The sequence below is a fragment of the Bolinopsis microptera genome, chromosome 8 (assembly GCF_026151205.1).
Source record: "Bolinopsis microptera isolate Bmic1 chromosome 8, MBARI_Bmic_1.0, whole genome shotgun sequence".
Lineage (NCBI taxonomy): Eukaryota > Metazoa > Ctenophora > Tentaculata > Lobata > Bolinopsidae > Bolinopsis > Bolinopsis microptera.
The window spans coordinates 7,639,093-7,653,350 of NC_087079.1; the positions used below are offsets into that span (position 1 = coordinate 7,639,093).

At 36.8% G+C, this 14,258-nt stretch overlaps 1 protein-coding gene across 1 annotated transcript; it reads left to right on the forward strand.

Moving 5' to 3' along the window:
• The first annotated feature begins 9,596 nt into the window (after positions 1–9,596).
• On the forward strand, positions 9,597–14,218 carry LOC134819250 (zinc finger protein 271-like). Its single transcript, XM_063829074.1, has 7 exons — positions 9,597–9,711; positions 9,998–10,063; positions 10,190–10,239; positions 10,833–10,921; positions 11,807–11,896; positions 12,096–12,271; positions 13,281–14,218. Exons 1-7 carry the CDS (start codon positions 9,612–9,614, stop codon positions 14,126–14,128), a joined length of 1,419 nt encoding a protein of 472 aa, XP_063685144.1. The 5' UTR covers positions 9,597–9,611; the 3' UTR covers positions 14,129–14,218.
• The last annotated feature ends 40 nt before the right edge of the window (positions 14,219–14,258 follow it).

The window sequence follows — 14,258 nt, forward strand, 5'->3', positions numbered from 1 at the left end:
AAGCACACTCCCCAAATTGCGCGCATTCAGTATTTGCATTTCAGTAACTTCATAAATCATTGTCATACTTTGTATGACCCGCCGCGCACTAGTATAACCCGCCATATATCGTTAATTAAAACGCGATACACGTTTTATCACAATGAAACAACCGTGGGGGTCACGAGTCCAACTCGGCGCGCATCCTGATAGGTTGTATACCTACAATACAAATAAATCGATATGTGTAGCGCTATATTGCACTTTTGAGCCGCGCCGCGCATCTTCAGTAGATCGGCGAGATTTTGCATTCATTTGATAATGTGGATTGTCGGATCAAGCTCAATTTTATAGAATTGTGTTTGGCCTTTGGCCATTCGAATAACGTTTGTCCTGAAAAAAAATTAAAACTGTTATAGCTCCTCATATGACCGAAATATGAAACATAACGAGTTTATTCAATAAAACAAATATTTAATAAAACAAATATTTGTTTTTACTGCACAATCAAACAATATCAATAATAAATAAATCAGGGGAGGTTTGAAAAGGTTTCAAGTGCCGAAGGCCACTGCTTATCTTTAGGATTTGAGAGTGACCTTTGATTCACGATGTCAATCCTTCGCAGCTCGGTGAGGCACAGTGGTGCATCTCGCCGATCTACCGAAGGTTGCGAGAAGCATTATTTGATGCGCGCGCGACCCAGTAGTGCATCGCGCTACAAGAGTGACCTGTGCTTGAAACCCCCTCAACCATCCACTAGTACGTCAATATACTTATTATACCAAAGGGAACAGTCCTAGGAGACCAAGCTAGGCTGGACATTTCTGCAAGATCGATTTGGAATGCTTCAGTGTTCAGAGAGGGCATCTTTTGATGTAAGGGTATTTCATGCCCCAGCCCACTCCAATGCAAGCAAATTGATCCCAGCCACTGCTTATCTTTAGGATTTGAGTGTGACCTGTGCTTGAAACCCCCTCAACCATCCACTACGTCAATATAATACTTATTATACAAATATAGAAAAATATAATTATCTAAGCTAAAATTGCTTATTGGTCTAGTTTGGTGACATAAGTAAAATACAATTTTTTAAGTAAAATACCATTTTTATTTTCCACAGAAGAATCAATACATATTGAATTATAAATATCCGATAATTCCATTAATAATCATTAAAAGTTGCTTTGTCATTTGTAAAATCAAAAACGAAAAGCCCCACGCTGCGAAAAGCTGCAAAAAGCTGCGAAAAGCCCCACGCGCTGAACGCGTGCGGCATTTTTTTCTGCAGCTGCCTAGCTTCAAGCTTGTAGCCGCTAACATCAAAGCCGCCGCGCGCGCCCAGTTGCCAGTGCTGGGGTGCATTCTCATTAACAATTAAACTTGGTCAAAGATATTTACATACAATTCCTAAATTAAGTCAATAATCATGTTAATATGAGTATTCAACACTACTCGACAACAAATATTTGCCGGCCCATCAACGATTCAGTCGCCGAAACAAAAATCAAATGTTTGCTTTTTCGTTTCGGAGACTGTTTGTACTATATCCGACTAATCACACTTTATAATGGCTAAAATACAAAGTAAAAAGATTTTCCTCGATGGGCCGGCATTCGCAACCGCGAAACGTTTTGAGTACGACAAACGATGACACCACCACCAGCCGTTAATTGAGTCCATGGGTGACGGGATAAAGTTAAAGTAAGATGTGTAATTTCATATTGCCTATCACCTATCACCTAAGTTACTTTGCACATACTGCTTCTAGTTACACGATAGCGATCTCAGTTCCCAATAACGTGTGACCCAACAGAGGGGATTGTGGAAGGACACGTACATTTTTCATTAACACGTGCCCTGATTACCCCCTCGACTCCGTTGAGCTACTATACGGGGAACGTTGACCGCCAGTCTGTAGTCAGATCGTTAATAATAATAATCCTGTTAATAAATTATACTTTAAAATTGGTTGCCGGGTGATGGTGTCAGTGAGAGACGTTAAGTTAGGTGAACATTGGTACAAAAATATAATAATCTAGCAGTTTATCTCAAAGTTAAAATCACTATTTGTTAAAGTATACAAACAGTTCTATTCAAAAGAACAAAGTCCGAGAGCAGAGAGAAGATTTGGAGACTATACACGCATATGTGGGGCTTAAATTTGGTATTAGTAATTTTAGGGTTCGACCGAAAATGTTGGTCGGTTGGTTCATAGGGAGCAGTCACTGTCATTAGAATTATCAGATTAGGAGCAACAATTAGAATCAAATTGGACATATTGTGTATTGTGTATTGTGAAATCAGTGAAACCTAGAATGGCGGTAAAATGCTAGCAGCTAGCGCGCCTTGTTATGCGCGCTAACATACTAGCTGCTGAAAATAAAGAAGTATATGCATGATAATGTCGTTTGGCGGCAGCGCCTGTCGATACCTGGATTATATTGTGTTTAACTTAGAATTCAGTGAAATTTTGGTCATTCCATTCAGCACCATACCTGTTTTGGGCATTCATCAATGACTTTTGTAATTTATTCTTAACAGAAGAACAAGAGGAATTAAAATTAAATGAGCCAATTTTACAAAACTCATTCCACAGCCACGCTGATTTATAGATGAATTGTTTAGTTGGAGAAGGTGTGATTAACATATTGTCTTTCCTATGGGATATGGTGAACAAAGAGAACATTGAAATTGGTACTCTTGTCTTAATTATCTTAAAAAATTCCATTAGGCAACGTAGTCTATATAGGTTCTCTACAGCTAGTAATTTATGTTTTGCAAATAGAGGTTTGGTAGACTCCTTAACATAAAAATCGCAACCCAAACGTTGGGAGCCGAACGGTCTAACTCTAGCACATGTTTTGAATTTGTCTACATACCTTTTATGGTCTCCGAATAGAATTCTTATACATTTCTTCTGAGTAATAAATAGTGGTTTTAACTGGATATTAGGAATACCTCCCCACACAGAAATAGCAAAACCGAGATGTGATTCAAAGAGAGAATGGTAAATTTGTTTATATAGTGATTCTGGTAAGCATTTCTTAATACGGTAGATACGTCCACAAGCACTGCTTAGTTTTTTGTTAAGAGATTGTATGTGTGGTTTCCAACTTAATTTGTCATCAATAATTACTCCAAGGAATTTAGTTTGACTAACACGCTTGATTACCTTGTTATTCATGGATAGGTTTATTTAGTTTCATTGATTTATTAGTTTCATTGGCAATAGCTATCTATATCGGCGTCTAATTCATTATTGTTACGTTTATTTGGAGAGAAGTACATGTAACAGCACTTTTTTACATTAATATGTAGTAGGTTTACTATCATGTACTTATTAACAGCCTGCAGTATTTTGTTAGCCATGTCATATACCTTATCCTTTGAGTCGGCTGCAACAAATATATTAGTGTCGTCAGCAAATAGAACAAATTTACCTAGACTTGTTATATTACAAATATCATTTATGTACAGTATGAACAGTAGAGGTCCGAGCACACTCCCTTGGGGGACTCCAAATTCTACAGGTAATTCATCAGATTTTACATCAAGAACGTCCACAAATTGTTTTCTATTAGATAAATAACTAGAGATAAGATTTAGAGGTGTACTTTTGCTCGTGGGCCTCATTACTGACTAGGGGTGATTTGAATATGTGGAATACAGCGTGATGATGGCTGATGCAAGTACTTATTGATCCAGAGTAAACAGAATTTTCTATGTTGGTAGTGAGTATGTTATCAATGCATGATTGCTTACATCCTGGTTTGTGGTGCGTGTAGGTGGAGATTAGAGGTGACAGACCAAGGCCTAATATCAAGTTTTCGAATTCCTGAACAAGTTTGGTGTTTTCATCATGTAAATCAATGTTAAAATCGCCAATTAGGTGGACATTATTCTTTGGACATTGTTCAATAATCTTCTTAAGTTCGTTGAGTGCTTCGGTGGAATTTCCACTTGGGGGACGATACACTACGCCTACATGGAGGGGTTCATCATGTTGGACGGTTACAAATATAGTTTCTAGATTTTCTGATACCCATGATACGACTCCATTAAGAGTGTCTTTTATGTATAACGCTACACCACTTCCTTTTACTTTGTTGACATATTTATCTTGATAAAAACGATTATACCCTTCTAAATGGTAAACACTACTTTCGTCAATTGTAACATTAGTTTCAGCAAGTCCAATGAATTGGAACTTTCCGGCTATTCTGTCTAACTCCATGGTGAAGGCGTCAAAATTTGTTTTATTACCATCAATGTTTTGAAAGATCGTTGAGCAGTTATTTTCAAAGTGCGGTTTCATTAGTATATTAAATTCCTTAAGTGTATAAGACTTACAGTTTTCTAGCATATCAGAGATTTTCTGAATACAAGGGTCTTCAGAGTCGACCATTACTTTAAAAGGATTGTGTTTAATAGGGATAGAATGTTTACAGTTTGTACAGTAGAAATTTTCGTTAATTATTTGTCCTTGAGATGACTTGAAGCATTTAGCATGGAGAATTCTATTACAGTTAAAGCATTCAAAGTGGGGAAGCCCTAATCCAATACTCTTTTGACAGTAGCCCGGTTCATAAAACAAAAATATTATCCAATAATTACGGCGATAGGCTTATCTGTTGTTCCTTAGGCCAAATAACTACCAAAAAAATTTTGAAGCTTCAACTCCAACCGGAAACACCCCCACATGCCACGCCCATTTTTTTCATCAATTTTTAACAGGTAAAAATCTTCATATCATCAATTTAGGCATGAAGGAGTGCTTTTAGTGCTCCAACAGTTTGGGGTCTAATAGTAATGGTAGAAAAAGGTTAACTTTAGTCAAAGTCTCAAGTCTCCACGGCGCTTGGTTTAGGCGCACCGGATCTCGCGTCTCCGCCTCCGCTGCGTGATTGGTGGCGCCAGAACTAAAGGTCGTAGAGACATGAGACTTCAACTAAAGTTAACCTTTTCCTACCATTTATATTAGAGTAGCACAGATTCATAGCTCTAAACACATTCCTTCATCCTTAAAACGACAATCATATGAATTTTGCCTGTAAAAGTTGATATCTTGATGTCAATTAACATCGTAAGCTTTTAAAACTAAAATTAATTAAATGAGTCATAATACTTCACACAATATTTACACACAATATGAAAATATAAATACAGGAAGTCTTTTGGATTCCACGTCTCACACCCTGGAACTGTCAGAGGTAAGAACACTAGAACAGTCTTTTATTAATAATCCAACAATCATATTATATGAACCTTTTCAGTTGAAACTTCGTTGGTTGCATTGTGTTGCAAAATTTCTTGCATTACAATACTAGTGAAAATAAACATTACTGGGGGAATTTGCCCTCTTCCAAGCTCTCTTACAATGAAGTCGCATTCCGGAGACTAATGTTTATGAATGAGCAGTCACTGTCGAGAACGAGCTGGTCGAGTATTGGGAATATGCCATCTATGGCGTGGAGAATTTCCCCTCTATACCGTGGAGAATTTCCCCTCTTCATGAATCCTACAAGAATTTAACAAGTATTCCCCCATCTTGGAGAGGGAATCAGTCCTTCAGCTTCAAGAAATTCAGTTTACAGAAGAGATTCATTTAGATGTTAGATCCATTACTGATAACTTGGTAAAGGAATTAGAACCAGATGCTACTTTGTTAGCTAATGCTTGGATATTTATAGTTATTTACTTAACTTTGTCTTGACGTATCAGTAAGAGATTACTGTACCTCGTTATTTACGAAGAAATCATCAGACCTTATTAATAGTGATCGGTGACCCTGTCAGTGACGACTGACGAGCTATGAAGGAATCATTGGATCTCATTGATAATGATCCTGTCAGTGACGAGCTATGAAGGAATTATTGGACCTCATCAATGCTGATCCTATCGGTGACGAGTTATAAAGAAATAAAGACCTCATTTAAATCCTAGTTTGACGAAAATATTCCTCTGGCAACAAAATTCCTTTTGGCAACGAAGATTAGACAGCTTGCTTGTGAAGACTTGGCGATCCGAAAACCAGGGTACCTAAATCAGAACCTGCTGACTTCTTTAAAGGATCAGTTCCACTTTCCAGTGCAGGGACCGAGAAAAGTTCAATGTCGAATCCAAGAGACTTCCTGTATTTATATTTTCATATTGTGTGTAAATATTGTGTGAAGTATTATGACTCATTTAATTAATTTTAGTTTTAAAAGCTTACGATGTTAATTGACATCAAGATATCAACTTTTACAGGCAAAATTCATATGATTGTCGTTTTAAGGATGAAGGAATGTGTTTAGAGCTATGAATCTGTGCTACTCTAATATAAATGGTAGGAAAAGGTTAACTTTAGTTGAAGTCTCATGTCTCTACGACCTTTAGTTCTGGCGCCACCAATCACGCAGCGGAGGCGGAGACGCGAGATCCGGTGCGCCTAAACCAAGCGCCGTGGAGACTTGAGACTTTGACTAAAGTTAACCTTTTTCTACCATTACTATTAGACCCCAAACTGTTGGAGCACTAAAAGCACTCCTTCATGCCTAAATTGATGATATGAAGATTTTTACCTGTTAAAAATTGATGAAAAAAATGGGCGTGGCATGTGGGGGTGTTTCCGGTTGGAGTTGAAGCTTCAAAATTTTTTTGGTAGTTATTTGGCCTAAGGAACAACAGATAAGCCTATCGCCGTAATTATTGGATAATATTTTTGTTTTATGAACCGGGCTATTTGACAGTGATTGCAAATTTCTTTTTGAAGACGATTAATCATACCTGATTTAACCGCCAGACGTCGTCTGCTGAGATGCAGCCGGGTCTCTAGTCACATTGCTGTATAGTCTTCCATTCACTCTACCAGAGCGTCTTCTCTTGTCTTTTCCACCATTTAGTCTAAGAAATATTGATTGTTTAATTATCCCTGCAAGAACTCTAGCCCCAGTCCTATTTAGGTGCAGCATGTCGGGTTGCCCATGCCTGTCAAACTGCTTAGACAGTTCCCAAGCAAGGACATTGTTCTGTACAAACTGCATAAAACCATCAACAAGCTGAACACCCTTACAGGTCTGAGGCAAGTCGAAGTGAATAGCCCTGTTAAATGTATCAACCTTTTCGTTCAGTAACATATCCTTAGTGGGTAATAATCTACAGACAGATACAGAAGTGGCTAAGTTTCTGTATCTGTTTAACTTTCAGCTTTAGTTTCTGGTAAATATCAACAATATCAGACTGACTCTTAACATCAGGCTGCTTCACTTCGTTGATCCCGCACAACAAAACAACATTAGCGTAAGGAGAGCCCAGTTGAGTTTTAGTTAATAGGTTTATGTTTTAAATCATAGTTTGAAAGGTTAGCCATGTTGGGGGGGGTACCAATGGCATAAATGGCATAATGGAGAATTGGCCAATAAAAATTTCCATTTATGCCATAAAACGTATGCCATTTATGCCATTTTTGATATAATACATTTCTAGTTTATTTATTTGTCATATGAATCTTTAACGATCATTCCAAGCGTTATAAAGCATGAAACATGTCTCTTATTCAAGTACTAATAATAATTTGCGAATTTTAAGTCAAATATGAAGACCTAAATTCATGGCATAAATGGAGAATTGGCCAATAAAAATTTCCATTTATGCCATAAAACGTATGCCATTTATGCCATTTTATGCCATTGGTACCCCCCCGCCATGTTTCATGGCAGAGAGAGATATCATGTTTCATGGCAGAGAGAGATATCATGTGTGCAGGTATTATTATACATTTACAAATAAATCTAAATTTAAATACACAATATAGGTAGTGCGCCATCGACAGTGAGCCGCGCGTGCCGACTGTAGGATGGTTTTTTAGCGCTAATTTCGGCCAGCACAATTTTCTTCAAACAAATAGATATTCAGTATACTTCCCGACCTCCGATTGCAACAAAAATTGGTTAGCTTACTCATTGAATTACAAGGAAAGTGTCCGAAAAATTTAAAAGTTTAAAACAAGAATTGCGCCCGTTGTTTCGTTTTGGCGGACGCTAGATTTCCATTCACTATAACTATAAATATAGGCTCCAATCAGCTCACTTCATAATAATAATATTGATACACATCAGTACACTATACTAAGCATGCCATGTACATAAATTGGGCTTATTACCTAATATTATACTTGTTTGCATGAAAAGCTTTAATAGTATACATTAAAATACACTCGCGCCGCGCATTCATTGACAGGCTAGCTATATACATCACATCTCCGCAAGCATGATACTCGCGCGCTGCACTGCGCGCTAGTTGACATGGATACAAATACCAACATTATTATATTCCCAAACGTTTGAACCTTTAAATTAACTAGGAAAGTCAATCCTCAACTTGACTTTTACTGTTTTAAACAGATATGATGATATTAACTTAATTTATTATTATTATTTTTTTTTTACATACTCCTTCTTAGTGTGGTGACTTGGGGTCCATAAATATAACAATACAAGCTGATAAACCAAAAAGAACAAAAAGAACAACTGGGGTAGGTAGGTAGCCCTGGTGGGTGCGTAAACTTTACGGTCTGCTCTCTCCAAGATCAGCCTGCTTCTCCATTTTACCGTGAAGCCTAATTTCTAGTTTTTATAAAATATACAATGCAAGTGCAGGTTTACTAATCTTAATCTACTTAACAACTCAATAGCCCAAGTCACCATACCCGTAGTATATTCCATGGTAATAGAAGAGCTTTAAAGTTGTTCAAATTGTTGCTATAATTGATTTAAATAAAAATTTGTTGTTTTCTTGAAAAAATTTGTTGTTTTCTTGGTTACTAACGGAAGTACGCACCGACGACATATTTAAACCCACCTACAACTTTCTCCAAAATCCACATTTTTCTGCAAAAACGTCCATTCGCAACCTTTCACTATGGCCTTTTTACAAAAGGGTGAACGGAAAAAATTAAATGTCAAACAATATACATACAATAAATTTAATCAAATGATGCAATTGGCAGACGGCTGGCCCATAGAATTAAAAATAGAAGGATTTTTTACTGATGAAAATCGAAGCGAAAACCTTGTAACTCTATGTTTTCGAGGACGCTGAACAAGATTAAACTGGTTATAATTATCATACTCGAAGGCAAATTGCTTTAAAGTGTACTTGAATGTCATAGATGCTATTATACGCTTTAAGTGGCTTATTGAGTGGCACCAGTCTGTGTTAGGGCTACTTACAGATTGACGGTTGACGCTCCTGTTAGCGCACATTGAACTGCAAACGTGACTGTGCAGAGCCAATGCAGTGCCGTGCTTGAAACGACTTCCGTGAGCGGCAAGCCAGATCCTTCCGAAGGGCAAAGGAGATCAGGGCCAAGTGGCTAGCTGATGGAGCTGAGACAATGAGACAAATTTGATGAGGGTCTAGCGGAACTTACATAATGTTTAATTTATTGATATTATTGATCGACATCGTTTGCACATTTTTGTCATGACATAATTATAATATATATATATATAAACAGCACCTCTTGGCGTTTTATTGTCTCGATCTTACTCCTACACATTATGCTACATGAATGAAATTTCTAAATTTCTAAATTTCTTGTTTCATTGAGTTTTAGTGTAGTGTACTTCAGTTTTTAGTGTAGAAACATGTACAAGTGCCCAACGTGCAATGAAGACGTATGGGGAGGGAAACGATCCTTGGATGGGCACATGGCAAACAAACACAATCAATTACAATACAAATGCGGTTAGTCATCTCTGAAACTTAAACTTGTGTGTTTAACGATTGAATTGGGATCCGTAAAATTGGGAAAATTTCTACAGTGCTCAGAATTTATTAAATTTATTAATTTACGTAAATAAATTAATAAAAATCAATAATAAATATTAAGTTGGAGGAACATAGAACTATCTCAGGTTGATAATATGTGCTCTTATTACCACATACTAGCGAGCTCCTAATTATCTATGCAAAAATACATAACATTACCAAATTGATGACATTAAGTAATATATTTATAAATTAATTTCAGGCACCTGCTCGAAGCAGTTCGCTTCATCAAGAGGAATGAAAGGACATGATTGTGCTTCAAACAAAGGTAAATATAATCATAAATACCGGGATTATAAGCACACCCCCCCAATATGATCTTTGCTGGGAGGATAGCTGGTATATTACTGATGAATAATGAAACACATTTTTCTGACAAATTAATTTCCCGTAGTGACGAAATGCGATTCTCCTGGATGTAGTTACACGGGAACGGAGGATTACGTAAGTAAAACTTATATATTCCAATTAATATTATGTTTAGATATTTACAATTAAGTTAATAATCAAACCAAATCTAAGGAATTTTAAAATGTTGGGGGGGGGGGGGATCTGGCAGTTACTTCATGACACAGGGTGGGGTGGGTGGGTGTCTTGCTGATCCAGACATCAGTTAGTACCAGGTACTTAAATCACGAAATCAGTCAGTAGGTAAATCACGAAAACTCGGCCGAAAACAACAATTTTTAGCATTCAATTCTGAAAATTTTGAGAAGAGTTTGTCCCACTGACACGAAAGTCAGATTTTTTTGAAATATTTTATCATGAACCCCTAACCGGAGTCCAAAAAAAGCTTAATAACATTTTGGGGGTGGGTGTCTCCGAATCAAGGTCAAAATCAGTCAGTACCGGGTAGTAAAGTTGAAAAGCTGAAATTTCGGAAAATATGCAGTTAGTACCTGATCCCCCCCCCCCTGATACCAACCCTCTCGGCTACACTTCAAAGATTAGGTTTTCGAGTAACCACATTTTCTCCACCATTATATTAGTTATAAAGTTTTAACAAAAGCAACACGTTACACAAATCACTTTCACAGATGAAAGAGCACAAAAGGAGGGTGCATAGTGGAGGATACACTTGCATACTGTGTCATGGACACTTCAATGACACCCAAAATAAAGTGAAGTAGGTGTAATTGTGTCATTATACAATATATATAATATATATAATATAAAATAATAATTTAATGATATTTCGTCATTTATAACCCGCTTAGACAATGTGAGCCTAATAAAATATATTGCATTGGTCAAGCTGGGGCATCGGTTGTGTGCATTTTAATTAAGGGAACGGGAACATTTTCATGAAGACCCCCATGCCCCATTAACCATTATAGTTTTAAAACGATCGAGTATAGTTTTAAAACGATCGATCCCACTGGTATAAATTAAGTGGATACTCGAATCGAGTATTCGAGTATCCACTAAATTCATATTGGTGGCATCGATAGTTTTAAAACTATAATGGTTTAAAACTTTAAAATGGGCATGGTGGGTCTTCATGAAAATCCGCGGATATTTAATTTTACCTATGGTCGGAATCTGAAATGGTTGTTTTAACGACTATTCAAAACCCTGATTATTGATTAATACCATAGGTGTTTATGTGAAGTTTATTGAGGATAGTTGAATATTCTATTTTGTTTGATAATATCAGAGTTCAGAGAAATAGATTGGACTGGAGCATTAACTAGTGACCATCACAAAGTTTCATTCAGAAGTTATAAACAAATTGAGATAACTGATAAAGTTATTTAAATACATAGATATGTGCTGTTCAAGTAAAGGAGCAGCATATACCTAGCCTTATTACATGAAATTAAGATTACACATAATTAAGATATTGGCCGGAAAAATGTCTTAATTATTATATGCTTTCTGTAATGATAATTTCCTTATAAAATACATAATTATGATATTTTTCGAAAAAACATATTAATTATGAACTTATCTTAATTTTATCCAATCTTAATTTCATGTAATAAGGTATTCGATTGATTATCTTTATCAGACACGAAGATATCTGTATGAAAAGAAAGACTGCTGGATATGTTTGTCCCATTTGTCAAAAACGGTTTACGAGTAAGCGAGATCTCAATGGGTAATGATTATGTATACTTGTGACACATAGATATAGAACAAGTGAAGCTGCGTGGTTCGTTTAATTTTCGACGTATTGTCTTCATCAGAACTCAAATGTAATGTGTTGTAGTTGTCTGAAAAGTTTAAACTTTTCAAACAACTACTACATCACATTATCTATGTGTCAAGAAAAATAAAAACATCTTATAATTCACCAGGCACACAAAGTATTGTATCAAGAAGCAGACAGAGTGTAGTAGTAGTAGTACTCAGACAGAGTGGGCAAATGCTAAAGCCGCGCATCCCACCATACCGAGTGCAGCGGACGTGAGAAAGAAAATCGAAGAGGGCAAGAAGAAGGAGAGAGAGCGTGGGCTTGCTTCCTTTCGTTCAGGTTTGCAACAAATATTATTTTGATCTGATCTAAAATGATATGAATAGAATTTACAAGTTCAGCAAGAGATTACTGACACAAGGAAACACGTTGAAATTGCATCATAGAACCTGACTTGCAAAATATAATAATTACCTGCTAGCGCCGGAAGGTAATCTATTGGGGCAGTGACCGAGAGTGCCCAATTTCATGACAAGTTTACGACAATATGTGACAATATGTGACAATATACGACAAGTTTACGACAAGATTTGACATTGAATAACAATTTTTGACAGGGAATTGACAATATACGACAAGATTTGACAAGATTTGACATGGAATAACATTTTTTGACAGGGAATTGACAATATACGACAAGATTTGACAGGGAATGACAATTTTTGACAGGGAATTGACATACGACAAGATTTGACAGGGAATAAAAATTTTTGACAGGGAATGACAATATACGACAAGATTTGACAAGATTTGACATGGAATAACATTTTTTGACAGGGAATTGACAATATACGACAAGATTTGACAGGGAATGACAATTTTTGACAGGGAATTGACATACGACAAGATTTGACAGGGAATAAAAATTTTTGACAGGGAATGACAATATACGACAAGATTTGACAGGGAATGACAATTTTTGACAGGGATTTGACATACGATAAGATTTGACAGGGAATAACAATTTTTGACAGGAAATGACAATATACGACATTATTCGACAAACCGTGGGAAAAAGGGCACTCTCGGTCAATGCCCCATTAAGTCCATTGGACGCGTGCAGTCACGTACGCAGCGAAATCCTCGAATCAGATTTTGTTACTATTTTGATTTGAACAGGGGTCCTCATTTTACTTCCTACTTGTGGCGCCAATTACTGAATAAAATTTGTGGCTTGTTTATAATATCTTATTTGGTATTCTTGATGATAAGTGTGATCACGATTCCCGTTTTTAAATAAGCTTAAATTGACAACATTAATATTTTAATATACAAAACTTTCTATCAGGAATGTCAGTTCAAGAAACAGAAAAGTTTGAGGAGGTTTATATCAAAGAAGAGATGACAGACGCTCAACAAGTTAACACTAGTACTTCAACCTGGTCATCATCAGTATGCTTTTGTAAATGTGAGGAAAACAACGAAAATAACAATCTGAAAGCTGAGGGTTTGCCGGCTAATCAGTTTAAAGCTGGTTCAGAACACTTCAACCAAGTAGGTGAAGATGTAAAGATTGAGGATGACAGGGTTTCCCGTGGTGTCCTGGCTAACGCTGAGCTTTTGGACTGTAAAGGACTTCAGAGTGATGAATGTAATCTCCCGTTGTCACTATCGAAAGTAAGGCGTGTGAAAATAGAGTGCTCATCTGTTCCCAACGAGTCTGACTGTGGTAGTCAGGGAGAAACCGCGCCATCTGGGACTGGACACAAGTTGAAAAAACACAAACAAACAAGCACTCTTGCTAATCACGAACGAACAAACACAGGAGAAAAAATGTTTTTTTGCAGTTTTTGTGATTATAAATCAAGTCGATCAAGCCATCTTGCTATTCACAAACGGAAACACACCGTAGAAAAACCTTATTCTTGCAGTTTGTGTGATTATAAAACGAGTCAATTGGGTTATCTTACTATTCACAAACTGACACACACCGTAGAAAAACCTTATTCTTGCAGTTTGTGTGATTATAAAACGAGTCAATCGAGTGCTCTTACTGTTCACAAACAGACACACACAGGAGAGAAACCTTATTCTTGCAGATTGTGTGATTATAAAGCGAGTCGAGCAGTCACTCTTATCATTCACGAACGGATCAAACACAAAGGAGAAAAACCTCAGCACGGTACTGGCCCATGAAGATCTTGAATGTGTCCTACCGGTAGGACATGTTCGAATTTCAGCTTTCCGCGACCCAAATTTCGCTGTTTTGACTGAATTTTTCTTGAATCTAACAGGGTCACTGAGGATGGCACAAGACACGATTGAG

Bases quoted from the DNA above. Each gene is read 5' to 3' on its own strand.
- LOC134819250 (XM_063829074.1), top strand. From the start codon at position 9,612: ATGTACAAGTGCCCAACGTGCAATGAAGACGTATGGGGAGGGAAACGA. The intron at 10,064-10,189 runs GTAAATATAATC...AATTTCCCGTAG, and splicing joins TGATTGTGCTTCAAACAAAG to TGACGAAATGCGATTCTCCT. The intron at 11,897-12,095 runs GTAATGATTATG...ATAATTCACCAG, and splicing joins AGTAAGCGAGATCTCAATGG to GCACACAAAGTATTGTATCA.